The sequence below is a fragment of the Hyalella azteca genome, unplaced genomic scaffold, assembly GCF_000764305.2.
Source record: "Hyalella azteca isolate HAZT.00-mixed unplaced genomic scaffold, Hazt_2.0.2 contig13501, whole genome shotgun sequence".
NCBI classification, from domain to species: domain Eukaryota; kingdom Metazoa; phylum Arthropoda; class Malacostraca; order Amphipoda; family Hyalellidae; genus Hyalella; species Hyalella azteca.
Window position 1 is genome coordinate 298,629 of NW_025943421.1, and position 21,117 is coordinate 319,745.

The following is a 21,117-nucleotide window of genomic DNA, read 5'->3' on the forward strand; positions in this document are numbered from 1 at the left end:
TTCTTGTAAATTACTGAATAGATTTAAACGAAATTTTGAATATACATTCCTAACTACCAAACGGTGATTTTTTTGGCTTATAAATTTTTTCGATTTTACCTTCGTTTTGCGAGTTTTTTTTTCAGTACACCGTCATTCTTGATTTCACACTTCCTTATATTCGGCCCGTATCGCCGGGTAATTTGTCGCTTTAATTCGCAACGATCAAGAAATTTCTAAACTACTTAACAGAACTCAACGAAACTTCGTATATAAATGCCTTACCTCCCAACGGTGATGTTAAGCCCGTGACAATTTTTCTATTTTGCTTTCGTTCGCGAGTTATACAGATCTAGAAGGAACGACAGGCTTTTCTACCGGCCGTTTTAACCAAGAGCCGTATACGTATTGCTGTATAACTCGCAAACGAAGGCAAAATGGAAAAAAGGTAACGAGCTATACATCACCGTTGCTGAGGTTAGGTATTTAAATACTAAGTTTCGTTCAAATCTATTTAGCAGTTTGGAAAAAAATCTTGATTACTGCGAATTTAAACACTATTGCTGTTTAAATCACGAATGAAGGTGAAAAAAAAAACTCGCGAAAGAAGGCACAATCGAGAAAATTTTCATGAGCTAAACATTACCGTTCGGTAGTTAGGACTGCAAATTCAAAATTTCGTTCGAATCTGTTCAGTGATTTGGAAAAAATTACTTGACCACTGTGAATTTCGGCCCGTATTGTCTGGCATATAACTATGGCCACAACAAACGATGGAAAAAATTCAAACAATTTGAACTTGCCAATAAAATGTTATTAAATGAATTTGCAAGCATAGATTAGTAGTAACTTAGTAGGCATGGCCTAGAAAAATCAGGAGTCTGCCATTGTCAGTACAAACAAACAGACGTTTCATGAGTAATCTTCCACTTACAAGAGCTAAAAAAGTTTTTTCTCTTAACATTAGAGAATATGCACGAGGATCATCATAATGATGTGATGGACAGCGGTTATAAGCATGACTGAAGCAAATATTACATAATCATTGGTCGACTATCGCGATAGGAAATTTATGCAAGCGTCTATGAAACGCAATATGCTTAGGCGGCACAGGCTCCAGTTACATTACAAGTTTACAACAGCATCTAATTCACCAGAATGCCAGCAGAGTAAATGGGAGAACAAAGAAAAAAATCAGAAATACAAGCACTACAGGCAACAATCAGTTTTGAAAATAGTTTTTACCAGAAACTGACAGTAGGACTAGGAAGACAGAGTATATTGCCCATGAACAAGGTCAACAAGACGGATTTCATGTCTTACCTTGAGACGTTTGATCTGCATTTTGAAGGCTGCAATCTCTTGCTTCTTGATCTCGGCATTCTTTACGAGATCCGATACCATCTTTTCCAATCGAATGACCTTCTCCTGCGTGTACTTGGCATTCTCTTCGGCATTGAGGTCTTCACAGAATGTTTCGTTTTCTTTAATGTTTAGCTTCTTGGAGTCAGAAGTGGCATTTTGACTGGAGTCAATAGAGGATGAATGGTCAGTGAGCTTCTTGGACTCGTTCCCCCCAGTTGGTGCTTGCTTGGCCGGTTGTACTTGGTTGGTTTGATTGGTGGACTTCGACGAAGCAACAGCAGACGTTTCTGCACTGGTAGGATTATTTTTCGTTGGCGATATTCTCTTCTCAACTTTGGCAATAGTTTTTTCAGGAACAGAGACTTCTTTAGTCAATATTTCATCCCTGGTTTTCGATTTGCACTCTGTATCGTTTTCAAGTTTGGTGATAGAAACAGATTTAACTGGTTCAACGCTTACGCCGGATACGGCATCTGAGGGATTTTTGGGTAGCTGTGAACATTCGTCTTCTTTGGAGCTTTTAGAGTTGCGGCGCGCTGGTGCAACAGGCTCGACGACGAGTGAATGTTTCGTGTTTTCGAGCACTGATTTCTTTGAGATATCGACAGCAGGAGTGGCAGTCGAACTAAGCTGGGGAACAACAGAATTTATGGTGATCATGGCCGATACGGCGGGACCTTCGGACTTGGTCGTCATATCGACGACTTTGTCGTAGAAAGTGGAAGAGCCTGAGCGAGTAGGAACAACGATGGTTTGTGGAGGACAAGACTTGAGGGCTGTGACCGTATGGACTTCCACTGTTGGTACGGGCATGGACTGCACAGTGGGAGCAGATGTCACTTCCATAATTTCTTGTTCTTCAGGGATATTTGTATCTTTAGGAAAAGTATTTGACATTTTCTTGAATTTTACCGGCTTGCTCGACTTATCCTCCTTATTGGAAAGAAATCCAGGATCAGTCGATGAAAACACACCATCCCCCTCTCGACCATGACTTCGTTTCACAGGCAACAGCACAGACGGAGCCGAGACTTTCCGCAGTTCGCCGGCCGACGCCCCAACTTCTTGCTCTGAACTTGGTTTGCTGCCTCCGTGATCCTTAGAGATCCTACGGAAAAAGGACTTAATACGTGAAGACATGGCGCCTAATAATGAACCTCACAAAAAACGTAAGGATTCGCAAACTTGGTTTACTAACTATTTAGGCACATTGGAAGACAATATTTGAGTCTAGTATGTTCAAGAACTACCATCCGCCACTGTAAAAAAATAAATTCATTAAAACATAGCATGGCATCAAATAAAAACTGCAACTTCTCTCTGAAAGTTTTCTTAATAACTGCGAATAGTTGAGGAGAATATGGGAACAAAAAAAGACTGCATAAAATCATTTGTAGAAGTGCCGACGTCATGCGTCCCCGTGAACGACTGGCTTTCATGACTATAATGAACGACTGACGCACCTTGATGAATCCCACCATGGATGACTAAGACACAGGACATAACCACAAACGACACACTTTGATGAATCCCACCATGGATGACTAAGACACAGGACATGACCACGAACAAGTCAAACACATTCTTGCTATCAACACGAGACCAGAATAACATGGCAGAGTATAGATAAGTGAGCAGTGATAAGGTCATATAAGGTAGCAGTCTAGGTAATGAGCAAATGTCATAGAGCAAAGCGTCTGCAACTGCAGTCAGAAGCAAGAGTCAGGGTCAGGGAGCTCGTCATGTCATTAGTTTCCTTCTCTTCATTTTAAATGAGTGACATAAGGTCAATTCCAAGACATATAATTTCACGTATATCATTCTAAAATGTATCAATTTCTGGATCATAAAAGTTAAATGCATTCATATCAAGATAAATACAATTTCAAGAGAGAAGACTTTATAGAAAACAACATGGACTTTGAACTAAGCAAAACTAAAAATGGCTGTAAATGGAATTCCCAGCTGCTGCTATCCTGAGAAAATGTTATTTTTTTTTTTTGTTCTTCATTAAACAAGACAAATAGGATTCAAATTTGAAAAATCTTCTACAATTAAAATCTGCACCAGATTTTTACCATTTCATCTACTCAGATACATAGATACTAATTTCAGAGTGATCAAAATTCTCTACACTCAATAGTGCCTATCCAATCCGGTTAGGTTAGGAAGGGGGTTTTTGTTGTTATTCTAAGGTTAATGATCAGTTGTGCAGAAAAAAATATAAATATTGGCTCTTAGGTAAAGTCTATAATTCCCTGCCTATACTTTGCATCTCCAAGTATGTTTAATCAAATAAGTTTAATTAGTGGATATATTATCATTTGCTTCCTGTTATTACAAAACAATGTTATCCTCCAGCAATGAAATGCTGTAGTAAAATTCATCAAATCTCATATTTTTTCACCATGGGACAATTTGAGGCTGCAACATCAATTTAAATTAAAACTAGCATTTTACCATCCTCAGAAAAATTCATGAAAACTTTTTGAGAAATATATTAGATTCACTTGTCCATGATTTTCACACTCAAGTTTCAAGTCCAATCCATTTTATGGACCAGCACATCACAGGCATATCCCAATTCATGACTATTTTTACAACCTGAATTACCAATCAAGTATTATGGCTAGAGGTAACCTTAGACAATTTCTGATTAACTGTGAGAATTCATTTTAGATATTTGGACCATCTTTGAAATATAACAACTATCAGCCCAAACTAATCGCTCAACTTGAACATTTTAAAACAACACAGACCAATAGTAGCATCTCTTACATACACACAGCATGATAAAAACGCATATCAAAATTTATGAACGGCTATGAGATCTCTCGTGTCGTTGACGACAGAATGAGCAATGGATGGCATACCGAGTGAGTAGTGACTGAAGACTACATGCACCTGCCAAACTAGTCGCGCAGCTTTCCAATACCTGAGTAAGAAGTTGCAAAAACTTCCCTATTTAGCCAACCAAATCCCAGTGCTAATAGATGGAAGAATCACGAGATACATTGCTAAACATTTCGAACGTGTTTGGTAGAGACTAACTTTCATCAAGGCGAAGATTGGTAATGAATAGATTTTAAGCGTCAGATAGTAAGTTCCTAAATTCATCCAGTAACGATTTCATTTTAATCCTCGGCTGAATATAAATAAAAAAAAATACTTGTCGATAGTCAACAAACTTGGCGGAATTCGTGTTTCATTGTACTTTGAGACAATTTTTCGATTAGCGGTGGTTTCGTGCTAAATGTAGGTACAAGTAGTTCTACAGTCACCGAGTCACGTAAGTCGGAAAATCGAGTTCCTAGCACACATCGACAAAGCCGTATTTTCGAGTTGGCAAATATTAGAGATAGGTTATGGACAAACTGTTCTCAATGTCTGAATGAGCAAATATTAGAATAGAAGAAGAAACAAAACTTACAGAAGTCATGCAGGGCAATTGGTAAAACGGCCCGAGACTAGCGACATTAAATGTCCCAAACCAACTAGCATACTACCTAAAGAAATAAACACGATACAGTGCCGAAAGAAATACACATGCTAAGAATGACCATGAACTTAGCTTTAAAATATCTTTGCTCAACGTAGAATTTTACGAGTTTTATAGAATATCCAAAAGCACAAAACCGACAGGATGTTTCATGCAACATCGGCGCTGTTTCTACCACAGGCACGGCTGACACGTTCCTGCTTGCCCATTGACAGACTAAAAAGCTTTTCTCGAGATAGTTTTTTCAAGAATAGATACACCTTAAATCCGTGAAGTTCCTTTGAATCAGCGGAGTAAGTTTTTCCCCGACATCGAATATTGTCCAAGTCACTAAAATCCTTGCTTTCTTTCAGAGGCGAAGCAGGACCGACTCACACACACCCACTCGCACGCCTAGATGAAGACTGGCCGTCTGTCAGTTACAACTTTACAAGGCAGCGGCTTGCGCTTCACCGCTGGCAAGCGTTTGTTCGTTCGTGCGTTACACCATCAGGAGCTGCGTGGTGGTAACCTCGACCACCTAAAACTTCAATATGGCGGCTTATTTTTGCCTTCCAAACTTTCAATGAATGATATTTACGGTTAATTTACTCCGACATAATTCACCATTGAAACCACGTCAGTATCAGGGCGACAACCAAATAAGTGAAGTCCTTGAGACGAACAATGTCAAAAAATAATAAAAACATCAACACTCCAGAAAAAACAAGACCTGCCAAAGCAGACGGGAAATAAATCTAGGCCTACAATGCGGCAGTTAAAGTTTAGTGAGATAACAACGAACTGGTTGACGACAGTTGAGAGCAAGAACTAAAGAAGGTGTAAGAGATTATTTCCATTACTAGCAATAAATTCCCTGCCCCTTAAAATTGGTGGTTATGTAGCAAATTTTTTCTCCGAGCAATTTAAAAGTCACTAAGTTATTTGAGCATTCAACTTGGCGACAGCAATGTTAAAAACATGAAAGAGGCATCTCACTTAATACGATATGTCGTAGTGGAAAATACGCTTTAAAATTTTCAGCAGCATATGGTAAAGGGGTGCGAAAAACTGCTGGGAACATCAGTATATAGGTGGTTGCCCACCAAGAACCATAACCAATAACACACATAAACATTGATGAATTTCAGGATGCAGTTTGTAATACTACGCCACCGAACGAACGCTTTAAGAAAACGTTCTTCTTCCATACTTAATCAGACATATTCTTGATTTATGACGGAAGAAGAATTCGGACAGTAAGACTTTCAAGAATTAAGAATGAAGAGTCAAGTTTCAGTTAAATTCTTAGCCAAGAATAAATTAACCAATCGAACAGAGAAAATGCAAACAGATTTTCAGGTATCTTCAAACAAAGAAATCTCAGCTACAAGAGCAGACCGACGGGGATCCAGTAAGTGATCAACTTTTCCAATCAAATAGTATTCAACGAAATTTTTAAATCATGTATCATCGTAATATTAATTTTATTCACAACCGTGAGTAGGAGAAGTCCGATGGCTCTAGTGTCTTTATATCCCTTCTGCATTACCTTATTCTATATAACAACCAAAATGTTCATTAACGAAAGTAATCGTAATTTTGCTCTGCAGTTAGTAAATTTTTTTCGGTGACAATACAAACAGTAAGTCAGCCAAGCGAGGCAACGATAAAGCCATTTTCGAGTGACGACACTGACTAAGATTGAATGAGAGAAACGAAGCCCTTACAAGGAACGTAAAAGAAAAGGAACTAGGAAGCAAAACTGGAAATAGAAGGAGCTCGTAACTTGTGGAATGTAGGCATTGTCCCTAACTAGAATTTTTAGCCAGTCGTATCATCACTGAACATGATTAACCGATCAAATGAACTTCACGCTCCCTTGTTTCACAACCACAAAACTCTTTTATGCCGGCAATTAATTATCCATCGTCATGGAAATTATACAGTGTAAAGAAATGATTGTGAAACAATTTTTCAAGCTCAATTTCAAGAAAGTCAACTTGTCATCAGTCAGCCCAATGATGAAATGAGTTGGATGCAATACTTTCATTTAATTATTATCGCTTGAAGTTGGATACAGTTGGAAATTTTCAGAAATTAAAATATACATATAAATGTATAATAAATTTAAAGTCCATACCTATAAGTATACAAGGGTTAAGAAACACTCAGGTGTTCGGTAAATTAGAATATGATATCTGCGGCGATGTGTCCCACTGGCGTTATAGAATTTACAGAACTTCATGGACGCAAAATTTGCGTGTTAATTCAAGATCTAACAACGAATTCATTGTGTTATTGTCAACCTGATTTACCATCTTGGGTTCGAGAAATATGCGAAAATCAATACGTCATTGCAGGACGTCCAAGAGTTTTTGATAATATTGGTTAATATCAGCATTAAACCGACTATTTGGACCGCTGATTTTGATAATAAATTTATCACAATACACTCGAATTGTACAATACTTCAAAACATCGAATTGGTTGATATATTTAGCAGGTTAGACATGTGATTATAATTTTTTAACGTAGCCATGTCCGGTACGATGTAATACTTTATTCTACGAACAAGCAAAGATCGAGGTATAATCAAGGAACTCAAGTAATGCGATGATTATCGACGAGCATTACACCACCAGCGTCAAAGTGAAGGATGAAAACATCAAGAAGAGAATTATTTACCAGTTTAAAGATTCAAAAATCGAGAATAAATTAAGCGTTCACATGCTCAAGGATCTCAGAATCGCGTTGCTGGCGGGATACTATCAAATCATTATTCAAAAGGTTCCTAGAAATAAATATCTTTATCGAACTTAAGTCTCAATCTTAAATGTGTCCAACTCAAGCAATACAACGAAATGTGATAAGCATATATCATATTGATAAGCATATGTCCCATATCTCGTCAACATAAGTCACAAGTTTAAGGAGATCATAAACGGAGACTAAAACATTATGATGGGCTCTCCCACTGAAATCTGCGGCTGCAGAGAAGCAGACTTCCATAAGCTAGGCTTTGCTAATCTAAATTTCAGAGTTATTATTTGCCACGATGTTCAGGACATCAGACACAAAAAAACATATTCTTGAATTAATAACCAACTACAGTGGAACTCCGGAATTCGACCGTATAGGAATTCAACGTTATTCAAAATTCATGGAAAATAATAGCAAAACCGCCGCTCGGAGTCGATATAAATAAATCGTGAGTCGACGTAAACCACGCGACATTTTTAGACAAATGCTGTTTTGTTTCGCAAATCCAAGATAATGGGCGTTATTTTGCTATGTTTTTGTCCAAAAATGTTTTTACACTTAGCTGCTTCTCTCTGCGATTTTGTGCACTATAAAACAGCTTGATATTGAAGTCGACTGCTTCTGTAGTGGACACTTTTTTAGTGACGGATGAAGATAGACTTCCGGAGTACCACAGTACCACTGTACGTGAATTTTAATGGAAACTTTGCTTCTTACTTTGCTAGATCTTCGCACTTTGTTTCCTGTAATATAATTATTACTATTATTATATTATCATTATATTGTTAAGCACTAACCTGAGCAGAGTTGTCAGTATCGCAGGTGAAGAAGTACATACAGGGGAGTCCAAGAAGCCGTCTGTACCACCCGGTAGATCGTCCAGAAAAGCAGCCTCGTGATTAAATCTCTCCGATTGGTCCAGCGAACAAGGAGAAAAGTTTTCCGAAGAGGAGCTTTGTAGTGAAGGATGCGCAAGGACGTTCTTAAGAGGCGTAGAGAGACAAGTCAAGCCACCATTCACATGCCGTTTTGCCTCACTATCTTCAGCACTAGGTTTACCTCTATAACCGTTTACGTGAATTCTATGCCCAATCCTTGCCTTGAGCGTTTCACGAATCGGGGTTTTACAAATACTAAGCTTCAAATCGTTTTCAGATTGGTAGTTTTGGTCGTGACCATTAGAATTCGGCTGAGATATGGATCTGGCATAAGGACTTTTTGATTTGCTTCGATTATTTTCACATTGGTTAATGGGATCAGTAGTTTTACGTGTCTTAGCGGTGATGGTCGCTGTTGTGACGGTTCTCCTGGGGATTTTTTTAATGTTATTATTCCTACGCGATATTCTCAACTCTGAGCATCCACTGTCACTGGAGGCATTGGAAGAACTGAGCTCGGCGCTGTCGGTACTACTAAGAGATCCTTTGCTGCTGTTGCTGTCGTTGCCGTGGTCAGTGCTACTACTGCAGCTTGTTTTACGAGTGTTGATGAAGCAGTGACCGTTATAAGGATCCTGACCTGGTACACGATGACGATCATGAATGCACTTATCTTTAGAGCAAGTATCACACAGACACTCTGTGGAACCATCACACCCGTAAGGGGCGAGGCAAAAATCTGGATTGTTGGCGAGGAAGACGTTAGAGTGCGGGGTAGGTTTGCGTCGAACAGCCACCGAGTTGGGCACCCTGCCACTCCTGGCGACGCTAGTGTAGGTTGTGCTCCTGCTGGTTATGGTCTCCACTGCGCGGGAGGAGCTCACTTCTGGAGATCGTGAGGTTGTAGGTTTCTGCGAGCTGTTCGAATTATTGATGTTATTGTTGTGGCTGTTACAGTCTGTAACTTTCAGTGAGCTGGGAGCATTACTGAAAATGAAAGTTAAAATATAAGAACATGAGAGAAATATCAAAACTAAGTACTAACAAAATAGTAGTCAAGGAAACTGTCCCTATAATTCAAATGATTTTGTGTTAACTCAATAACTGATTTACTCAGTTCTAAGATGAGATAGGATTATGAATTAACTAGACTGAGGAATCTATGTTCTCATCCGTATATACTGGAATTGAGATTTCAACATTAAAATTTTACAATTAATGAACTGGAGCCAGTAAATTTTCTGATCTGGATATTTTGACATAAAATGTCTAACAAATGTAAAATGAAACTTAACACAAGTCAGTGCAAACAATTGAATCAAGTTAGCAAATAGAGGTTTGTAAAGCAATACAAAAACAAACAATTTAGAGTGAACCCGACTTCTGAAGTACCAATAAAGCTAATGTAAAATACCTGGAATAAGAATAAATGGAAAACTTTGATATAATGATCTATAAATAGATGGAAAATGAGAATCAAGAAGCGGACAATCAAAGAAGAAAACGTGCATGGAATCATGTTCAGTTTACCTAATTTTAGGAGGAGCTGAAGCCTTGCGATTTGGTGTGACAATTGGACCTCTGGTGGGACGCACGGGAGTTACAACAGGTTTATTGGATTTCTGAGCGGCGTTGCTACTGTTCGTGTAAATTTTGGGGTTTGAGGGCTGGGCACTTCTTGGGGTTCGGACGGTGACGAGAGGCGAGGCGCAACTCGCTGGAGTTACGCCAGTCCGAGGACCACGAGAGGTGAGGCTGTTGGTAGTGGCAGCTCTGAGGAGAGGCACGCGTTGTGCTGACGCAGACCGCGTCTTGGCTGTAGAGGGGCGAGGGCTGCTGGCTGGTGCACGTGTCTGGGAGACCGCCCTCACGCGCCGTCCGCAACCTTGTGCTGCACCCAAGCTGTCCAAACCGTTACTCAGCCCAGGCCTGGAAGAAAATGATCATGAGACGTCTTGCTGTGACTAATAACATCTAACACAAAAAGTGATATGTTTCAAAAACCTTCTGAAAATTATAACTCCACAGAGATTAGGTAGATACATAGTCGTTAAATATTTTCAAATGTAACCATTTCCTGAAAATGTCACATATTAAGAATAAATTTTCTTGCAGCTTGACTGGGAAGAAGGAAATGTATAGAAATTATGTCACGTCACTGTAGCAATGATTCAAATGATCTTACACTGAAAGAGTTACCTGACATAACTTCTAAAAAAGTTTGCTGACCAAATATACCCTCATTTCTAGTAAAAATCCCAAATTATTCATAATAATAATTATTTATTTTATATAAGTCAACTATAGAAGAGTGGGAGACAAGGCAACAAAAAAGCACAGCAAATAATTCTAATACTAAACAGAATAAGAAGCTTGAGATAAATTAAGAGTGCAAAATAACCAATTGTAATATGACACAATAGGCATGAAGAAAATAAACAATGATGGTGGCAGAGAGTCACCAAATATTCCACTGTTAAGATAATTCCATTCTGACATGTAGTAAGTGATCAGTTGAATGTTTTCATTCACCCCTATTTACTCATTCAATAGATGTAGGTATATTCAATGCTTATAGGCAATTACCAGAGATTATTGATATTAGGTTATATAAACTTATACACATACTAGTTTTAAAGATAGATTATGAAATTTTTTATCAATTTTTGAAGTTTGCGCACTAAGAATTCAAACATTAAGAGAAATTGCAAACAGGAATAACACACAGCATGTTTAAAATCAATAAATATAAGAGAAAGTAGCATACCTTGGAGAGTGAGCAACACGAGCAGCCATACTGGGGCGCGATAAAGGAGACAGCGCCCGCAGACGGCTGTCCAGAGCAACCGACACAACCTGCAGCAATAAAATTTTTCAAAAAATGCTATATTAAGACATGAATATCTTTAAAAAAATTTAATGTATCCATTATTGAAAAAGGTAAAGAATCTGGTAGGAAGTATGATTCCTGAGATAGTCCAGGGTAAATGAACAGCAGATTAAGAAGAAATCCATTTTTTTTAATGTTACTACCATCAAATGGTGTAAGAAGAGACAATTTTTTTCTTTCATTTTTGAAAACTTTTTACCATGAAACATTTTATAGACAAGTTCGGGCTTATTTGAAGGTCTTTGTGAGGGCTATTGTAAGGCATCTCCAAAAAATTCCATATGCTATTCTTAACCCATTAATGCCAAGCGGTTCCATTTGGAACTAGTGGGAAAAAATGGATTCATAATAAAATTGTAAGATCAAATAAATATATATACAAGTGGATGCGTAGGTTTGATACACATCTTGTACATGTTCTGGCAACGTTTGGTTCTGCTGCACCGATGATACTAAGCACATGATACTAAGACTCTCTTAAGGGGACCGGCTACCTTCCAACAGAACTTTTTTGTTTACAGACAGATCGTTTTAAAACTTGGTACACATATGTAAAACAGAAATCTAAGACCCTTTTGTTCATGTAAATTTTTTGAAAAAAATGAAAGAAAACATGGAATTAATAGAAAATGATAAAAAAGAGGTACCGGTACTCTAAAAAAAGTTTATAACTTTTGCAAATCACATGCTACAATGTCGGGAGTTGAGACACATATCATTCAATTTTTAACAACAATATCTAGCGACTGTATAACCCCAATTATTTATTTTCCTCATTGTTTTTTTTATTTGCGTTCTCATTTTTTCACATTTCTACCGCCCCCCCTCAAATAGGGTAAACACAGTATATTCTGACATCGTGGGTAATTCCGACAATTCTCAACTTTTTTCCTTTATATTAAGCTTAGTCTTGATTCCACGCATTTGTTGATGGTTGCAATAGTGACGTCATACTATTGCGCACCATACTATTGCCAAAACACTAGGTCTGCGCCGTCTGGTGGGAAAATGTTAAGATCCAAAGAGAGACAGTGCACATCACCCAGTGAGAACATCGAAAAACGTGTCAAAGTTGATAGTTGACCTTGCTCTACCAAATAGTGATAAACTGTTTGTGTAGAAAGAATATTATGGTTTGAGACTTTTAAATAAGTCTGTGAATATATTAGGAATCCCTTATGTATACTTGTATTTGCTTATTTCAAGTGGTAAATAAATTAATAGATGATTAACCCATTAATGCCAAGCGGTTCCATTTGGAACCAGCGGAAAAAAATTGATTCATAATAAAATTCTATGGTCAAATCAATATACTAGTGGATGCGTAGGTTTGATCCACATCTTGTCCATGTTATGGCAACATTTGATTCTGCTGCACCACGCTGACGCAATACAACTCACCACGTGTTGGATGTTGCCACACAAAGTGACGGAATATAGGGATTTGGTAGGTTTCCATTCTAAAGGCTTTTTAATAAATATGGCAACATTTTGCGACGTTTCATCGTTGCTGACGTGTAGTGAAGTGTTTTGAGAGTCATGTGAAGGCAACAGAACTTACGTAACGCATACGTTTTTTTTATAGTTTTTCATTTCTCGATGCGTCCTTAATGTGTCGGAATATACCGCGTTTACCCTAAGCGACGGTTTTAGACACATAAAAACTAATTCCAACACAGCTTGGAATTAGACACACAGCTCATTCCGAGCTGTGTCCAAAAATTCAAATTTTCTCAATTAAAAGCTTAATCAAAAGCTTAACATTTTTTAATTAAGCTTGTTCTGAGCTGTGTTGTATTCCGATACAGCACACACAGGGTATCGAAATTCCAACACAGGGCGCCTAAATTACAAATTAATAGCGTTTGAAGCGCTGCCAGAATTAGTCTCACAATACGCCAAATTTAGTCACACTCACACACAGCATCAGAATTCAGGGATTTTGTAGGTTTGAATTCTAAAGGCTTTTAAATAAATATGGCAACAGTTTGTGACGTTTCATTGTTGCTGGCGTGTAGTGTGGCGTTTTGAGAGTGGCGTAAAGCAAACAGAACTCGAGTTGTGCATACGATGATATTTTCATAGCAATTTATTTTTTGCTAAGTCCTTAATGTGTCGAAATATGCCCTGTTTACCCTATATAAGTCAAGCCATGCACAAATTCAAAAAGAGGGATTTTAGAGTTGCTAGGTATGGTTTTTACAAATCGAATGGTATGTCTCTCATTGCCGTAGCTTAAAAACTCTCAGAGTTATATACTTTTTAAGATGGCGTTTTTTGGATTTTTAAATTGTTCAGGGGAGCCAAAATTGCCAAATATAGTAAAATTCATTGAAAACAGAAGAATGTGCCCAAAAAAGTCTTGATATTGTAGCCCAAGCTTTCCCCATTACCAATTATTTGCATTCAGGGTACCAGCATCAGCATGCCTGCAGGCTGCATGCATCTTTAGTCTCAAAATTTCAGTCAAAATGAGTCAAGAGTCACTCAAGACTCAAAAAAACGGTAAAGCCAAAATTTCTAATTAATAGGGTAGCCGGTCATCTATTCTGAATGAATGGATGCATTCCATGCTAAAAATTAAATTTTATTCTAGCATGATTGGTTTATCATCAGTATTGTCCATTATGAATACGTATATTACGTATTACGCATTATGGATAACATTGCTTGATTTACTATAGGTAAAAGTGTTGTTTGAAGAAACGTTATGTTAATGCCAAGCGGTTCCATATGGAACCAAGCTATAACTTTTCACCTACAACGAAAAATAAATACATGAACATATTTTTTGTTTATTACCATCACAAATGATAATATTCTCACAAGGAACCAAGAAAAAATTCAGAAAATAATTCTCGTCATTAATGGGTTAAGTTAAGCGATGGTTTTAGACACATAAAAACTAATTCCAACATAATAAATATGGCAACAGTTTGTGACGTTTCATCGTTGCTGGCGTGCATAGTGGCAAACCAGAGCTTTTTTAGAATCAGTTCATTTTTAAATGCCTCATTTACTCAAGATTTAAACCAATTTCTTAAGTATGATAATACTGGTATCCAGGATACTTTAATGGTCTACATATAGGACTCAAAAATGAACTTGAGGGAGAGTCTAAAAAACTCTCTGCTTTGCCACTATGCTGGCGTGTAGTGTGGTGTTTTGAGAGTGGCGTAAAGCAAACAGAACTTGAGTTGCGCATACGATGATTATGCGGATGATATTTTCATAGCGATTTATTTCTTGCTAAGTCCTTAATGTGTCGAAATATGCCCTGTTTACCCTATATAAGTCAAGCCATGCACAAATTCAAAAAGAGGGCTTTTAGAGACTTAGAGTTGCTAGGTATGGTTTTTACAAATCGAATGGTATGTCTCTCATTGCCATAGCTTAAAAACTCTTAAGAGTTATATACTTTTTAAGATGGCGTTTTTTGGATTTTTAAATTGTTCAGGGGAGCCAAAATTGCCAAATATAGCAAAATTCATTGAAAACAGAAGAATGTGCCCAAAAAAAGTCTTGATATTGTAGCCCAAGCTTTCCCCATTACCAATTATTTGCATTCAGGGACCAGGGTTACTCAGCAGGGTACCTACCAGGAACCAGCATGCCTGCATGCATCTTTTAGTCTCAAAATTTCAGTCAAAATGAGTCAAGAGTCACTCAAGACTCAAGAAAACGGTAAAGCCAAAATTTCTAATTAATAGGGTAGCCGGTCCCCTTAATAATAGAATATGAACCTATTCAAGATTTTAAGTTGACCTTAAAATTTAAAAAAAAATTTATCCTAAGTCATAGGCTTTGTATTGTAGGGTGCATTGAAATTGAAAAGTATCTTCAATTCATTAAAGATCTGAACTTTTACATGAAAGAGAAAAGCATCAATTACATTTTAAAATCATTGATACTTCATGGAAAAAAATGAATTTCGACTTACACGAGGAGGACCCATCTCACTTGAGTTTCACAAGCACAGTGCAGACTGTAGTACACTAGTACCTTAGCCTGGCTGTAGTGCAGAATTATTAAACTTAACGTAATAGCGATTCTAATTATAGGTAGGTATAAAGTTTGTAATTGAAGTCTGGGAGACAATCTAATTTTTTTTTGTAAAACTCGTATATTTCAGTGCATAAATGTAAATTAAAAAAGACCAAACAACGGTTTTAACGGGTTAAAAAGCACCCAATCTCAGCGTCAATATTGCCAAAACTGGCGACTTTCAAATAATCCGCCGCGGAGCCCGTTAGAGGGCGTGGAGTCCGCATCCAAGAAGCGCGAACCCACGTCTCTGCAGACTCTGCATGTCGGTTGCCGACGCTCTCGAACAGCAACAGCTGTTTAAAGCTTATTGAAGCCATAATATAAATCTTGAGCAATAACTGATTACGGTAGTTTTAGTCATGGCTACACGGATGCCACCGGCATTATTCTCTATTTCGTTTGACCGTTGATCGCAATAGATTATGTTACTCTAATTCAAATCTTGTGTAATAACTGAGTAAAGTGGCTTCAATCATGCCTTCACAGACGCTACTGGCATTATTCTCTCTTGAGTTTTGCCGTCTACCATTTTAGAAAATGTTATTTTTTACCGTTACCTCCCCGTAACTCGAATCTCGAATGTGATTTGAGTTACGGTGGTTTCAATTATGGCTTCATGGATGCTACCGGCATTACTCTCTCTTGAGCTTCACCTGCGGGGTTAATTAAATTTACGACATATCAAATTACGTAAAATTTCAAAGTCGACGGCTGCGTCAACGTTGCAATTTGAAATTTGCAGAAAATTTTACCCTTTCCTAAGGACTAATTTTAAAAAAGTTTTTTTTTTCGTCTTTGCTGAATCCCTATCTCGTCGCAAATTCGTCACTATTGTAGTCATTAGTCATGAGTTTCAATAAATATTGAACGAACAAAATAGTGAAACGAATATTCTAATTATTGAAAACGTATTTGATGATGCTAAGAAGAGGTACAAAAATTGCGAAGTTCCTAATCATCGGCCGCCATTGCGGTTTCATCGACCATGGGCGAGGTTATGAGAAATAGCAACCTTCTGCAGATGATTTCACACATAGAAATCTTCTCATGGCTAGAAGACTTGCGTTTTTTGAAGAAAATTATTTTCGTCTACTTGGGATATTTAAATAAAGATGTTTAAACTGTTGTCCGTTCTAAGTTTACAACATTAGCCTAATTACTATTAGGTATATAGAATAGCATAATAAATGTTTGCGAGTATCGTGAAAAACTTAAAATAATCTAATACTTAAGTGATCTTTGCTATAGAAAAATTATGTTGTAAGAAAATAACAAGATCTAACGATAGAACATCCATATATAGCTCATGATTTTTTATAAATTTGTCGGATCCACAACGAGCTCTCTCAATGAGATGATGGTCGATTTGTCGATTATAAATGCTGAAACAGCGTCACGTCGTCGGTGTTGCGACTATATAATGACAAATAGTTTTAAAAATGAATAGTTTTCCTTTGTCAGCAATTGCCAAGCTGTTAAACGCATTTAAAAACACATCATTTGTCAACCTAATTTAAATTGAGCAACATCAGGCATGCATTTTTTGTTTCCGCGAGACTAAATCGTGAACTTTATGATCAGGTAAGAAGTATACTGTCCGATTGCAAATTGACTAAACTTGAAGTCTATCATAGAGCATATACAAGTTAGGAGTAAAGACATAGAATCGCATTCTTCAGTCATAAATTTGATCGAAATCCAGATAACCGCAAGAAAAACAGATTCTAGGTTGTATACGTAGATCTAGAAAGCAGCGGTATATAGTATGGCTTGGGGGGCTAGCCAATTATATCTAGCGCCGTAAGCTAGTCACTTCGATCGGAACGTGACTCGGGCGCGGCGTGACTGATCACGATCGCTTTTATAGTCGGCCACTGAAATGTAGGCGTTTTTTCGGCTCTAGTTCGTATAAGGGAAGTAACTAAACTTTGCGGCACTGGGTCACTGGTGCACTGAAATTTCGATCCAAAGAAACCGTTTTTCGAAGCCGTAATACTTTCGGCAAATCACATATATCAGGGTATAAAACACTTACCAATCACCGGTTAGAAAACCAAATAGTAGTTTACTTGATAGGCGTATGTTGCAAATTGTTGATTGCACGATGTCTGGTTAAGTAAAGAACATGGCTCCTATTTGGCTAAGGAACATTATTACTTTGGGTCTACAACTGCCACGTGAGACAACGAATAACTGTAAATTTTCTATACTTGACACTGCATGGAATGGAATTTCACATGTAATTTTTGTCACATTTTTAACACGAGACAAGAAAAATGTACAATTTTGTTAGTAAACACGAAATGTTACAGAAAATATCATATAAAATCTAAGATACTAAGCGTGTCGATAAGTCATAACGCTTCAGATTTTTATATTTGTTAATTTCGATTTCATCCCATCAGAATTTTTTACATGAATTTTTAAATCTTCTAATCATTTTAGATCGATTGAGACTTAGATTCTTTTTAGGTATAGATTTTTTTAGCTTATTGGCTTCATCGACCACGCAAATATTATAAAATTGTATTTTGCATTTAATTCAAGTCTTGCCTACACAATATATAACGGAAACTTGTAATAAACCACACGCTTTGGAGCGCATTGAGGCACGAGGGAACCTCTTAACTCTCCCCTCACATGCAGGCAAATTGTGGACACCCCTCATAATTACTTACCCTCTGATGCTCTCACTCACTCACCCTCGGATGCTCTCACTCACTCACCCTCGGATGCTCTCACTCACCCTCAGATGCTCTCACTCACTCACCCTCGGATGCTCGCACTCACTCACCCTCGGATGCTCTCGTCACTCACTCACCCTCGGATACTCTCGTCACTCACTTACCCTCATAAGCCCTCACAACCCACCATCGGATGCTCTCACTCAGTTGCCCTCATAAGCCCTCACAACTCACCGTGGTATGCCTTCACTCACTCAGCTTGCTCACGGCAATAAATGTCGCTCGCGCTTCACGGTTCGTTTAACGCAACTCTCCCTTAAACGAAAAGCCGCCATCTTATGGCGTGTCTTTTGAGAAACGGCAGGATATAAATTATGAACATGAAAATTTGTAAGTTATCCCACACTTGAAGTTACACACTAACCTTCATTTGTTACAATTAAGACCCTTTGACGATAAAGAATTATGAAATCATAATTTGCAATTGTGATTTCAGTTTGATGCATGATGCCCAAAACAATGTTATATCAATGTTTGAAAATGTTTGGGCTTGTAAACTTCTTATATTGTACCAAACTTTCAAAACAAAATTGTATAAGTACATTTAAACTTAGAACTTATCAAAAATCATCGTATAAAAACGTTAACAGTGGATTCACTGAAAAAGTGTGAAATGAACTTCATTACTTTAGCTTAGCTTAACAGTGACCGTCTTATGTAATATATTTAATCTGGGGCCGTTAAATTCTATCACGTGTGGAACTTACACCAAAGATTTAATTCACAAAATTATACAAACTAAAAACCGTTTCGGTATCAGAAACCCGAATCTCGATGTTTGAGCAACGTGCTTGTTGAGGCTCATGAATAAAGAGCCTGTAAGTCAATACCATGAACAGAAACTCGACTCGTACAGAGTGAGGCGACTAAACTATATGAAAAATTATAGATTTTAGGCAGTCTCTAAACACCGACAAATTTTTCAGAGGTAATAAGTATTAAGGCAAAATAAGTTTTTCTACTTATATTTTTTCAATAGGAAAACAGAAGTTCATTCTGATCATCCTGACTGTACATGCAAAGCACGATGACACAAGCCATTAAATTCCCGACAAAATTATCACTTGTTATTTTGTGTGATAGTGAATGTTTAATCGCATGTCGATGCCCCATTAATAAAAAGTTTTGCCTTCCTAAATATATTGCACTAAATTTAAAGTGATAATATACATCTGAGGTTTACAGTCCACACGCGTTTCCTCCATACAGCAATCGTTAAACATATTATCTAATATACATGTACGTTTTGCTATGGCCATGTGAACATTTTTAAAACATTGCATGCGTCCAGAGAACAAATGTTTACCAATCTCTAAGCTTCTAAAGTGAGAGTCTCACACTGCTGGATATCTAGAGCACGAGACTTCAAAGTAAGTTATTGATGGACTAGTTCCTGAAAATCGTTGAGTTAAAGCATGCCTTCCGTTTAAAAATTCTCAAATTCTCGATTGTTTTCCTTAAACCACCATCGGAAATACAGAATCCTACGCTAATATTATCGCCTGGAAATACGTACGTGTGAGATTCCAAGCAGAAATTTTCACTTCCTGATCGACAGTCTGGAATTCTAAATAATAATTCTACGGTGTTATTAACCATCAGTCAATCATAAAAGTTATCTCAAGTCAATAAAGTTTTTAATAAGGTTTTCTTTTGTTCCGTTTGCACCGCATTCCAATAGGCCATAATAGATTTTTTCGAATTTTATTGTCAGAAACGAGCGCCAGAAAAAAATACTCCGTAAACTTGTATTTGTATGAGGAAAATTCGCTAGAGAAATTGTTAAGGAATGGAAATAGGAACAAATGTGAAGAAATGCGAGCAGATTATTTACAGCAGGCGTAGAGGAAAATTAAACTCGAGACCGAATGTAATTCTCGTCCACATCCAGATAACCATCTATTACCCGGCAGTATATTTAACTTCAATTCCTTCACCATAAGTAAAAATATTAGACTACGCTAATCCGAGGCTGAAACTTGGAGTTTTCGCAATAAAATGCCGTGAACATAGAAATGAGAGGGTTGGCCGCAGCTCCCAAACGATGGTTGTGAGCCCGGAGCGAGTTGAAAAGAAGGCATCTATCATGTAAGACGCCTCTTCGTCATCATGTTACGAGTCCCTAACCCAGTATTCGGAGCCATTTTAATACCCACAATGATGTCGTTGTGGGCAGAGAAAGTATAACCCTCGAGAAAACGACTTGGGCTCGCAGAAAGACACGGAAAAGGAGAACGTTATTTATCACGAAAACATCCCTCGCTTCATCTGCCCGGCAACGAAATATACGAGTCATTCACAGAGAATAATTTTCTAGAGCACACAAACGGGATTTATTTATCACGAAAACATCCCTCGCTTCATCTGCCCGGCAACGAAATATACGAGTCATTCACAGAGAATAATTCTCTAGAGCACACAAACGGGATTTATTCCTCAGGCTGCGTCACTTTTCTGGTGCTTAATTAACAAATTATCTCAATTATATTCCTCGTGACCGCGATTTATCTTATTTTATTTATCTCATCTAAATTCAACCGAAGTACGGAGAAATAAATGACACGAAACGCAAATTTGAGACCGGACTTAGGTGTACCAAATTTAGATTTCATGTAAAGGACCCAAAAATACTTCAGTATAAGTCTAATTCTCAGCAAATTTTGAACGAAATTTATAAACCTTCCATTGAAATTAATCAATCATTAGGTACGATAATCGAAAAGCGTACGTACCTATATCCAAAAGCCAATCAAATTCATTCTCAATCGAATCCAAACAATCGCTGAAATAGAATCAAAGTTTGTTCGACATATTTACTTATATGTTTTAACTACAAAGCAGCGTTTGAAAACATTAAGATGATAACAAAGAAAAAATGTTCGTAACTATTACGTCTCTAGCAAACTTCCTACATAGATAATTTTTTACGTAAAAAATTCATAATTTCGCAACTATACGTGGATTGTTCAGACA

At 37.5% G+C, this 21,117-nt stretch overlaps 1 protein-coding gene across 7 annotated transcripts in view; it reads right to left on the bottom strand.

Moving 5' to 3' along the window:
- LOC108674367 (cytospin-A) overlaps window positions 1-21,117 on the bottom strand; it is a 70,106-nt gene that overhangs the window by 21,904 nt on the left and 27,085 nt on the right. For 3 of the 7 annotated variants that reach the window (XM_047883706.1, XM_047883705.1, XM_047883704.1), the window contains exons 1-5: window positions 15,294-15,581; window positions 11,231-11,319; window positions 9,994-10,392; window positions 8,383-9,450; window positions 1,303-2,452 (exon numbers count right to left, since the gene is read on the bottom strand). In XM_047883706.1, the coding sequence (XP_047739662.1) occupies window positions 1,303-2,452; window positions 8,383-9,450; window positions 9,994-10,392; window positions 11,231-11,319; window positions 15,294-15,308 (2,721 nt within the window). In that variant the 5' untranslated portion in view covers window positions 15,309-15,581. Of the gene's footprint in view, window positions 1-1,302; window positions 2,630-8,382; window positions 9,451-9,993; window positions 10,393-11,230; window positions 11,320-15,293; window positions 15,582-21,117 lie in introns of those variants that run through there. The other 4 variants (XM_018162311.2, XM_018162310.2, XM_047883707.1 and 1 more) reach the window with 3 other exon arrangements.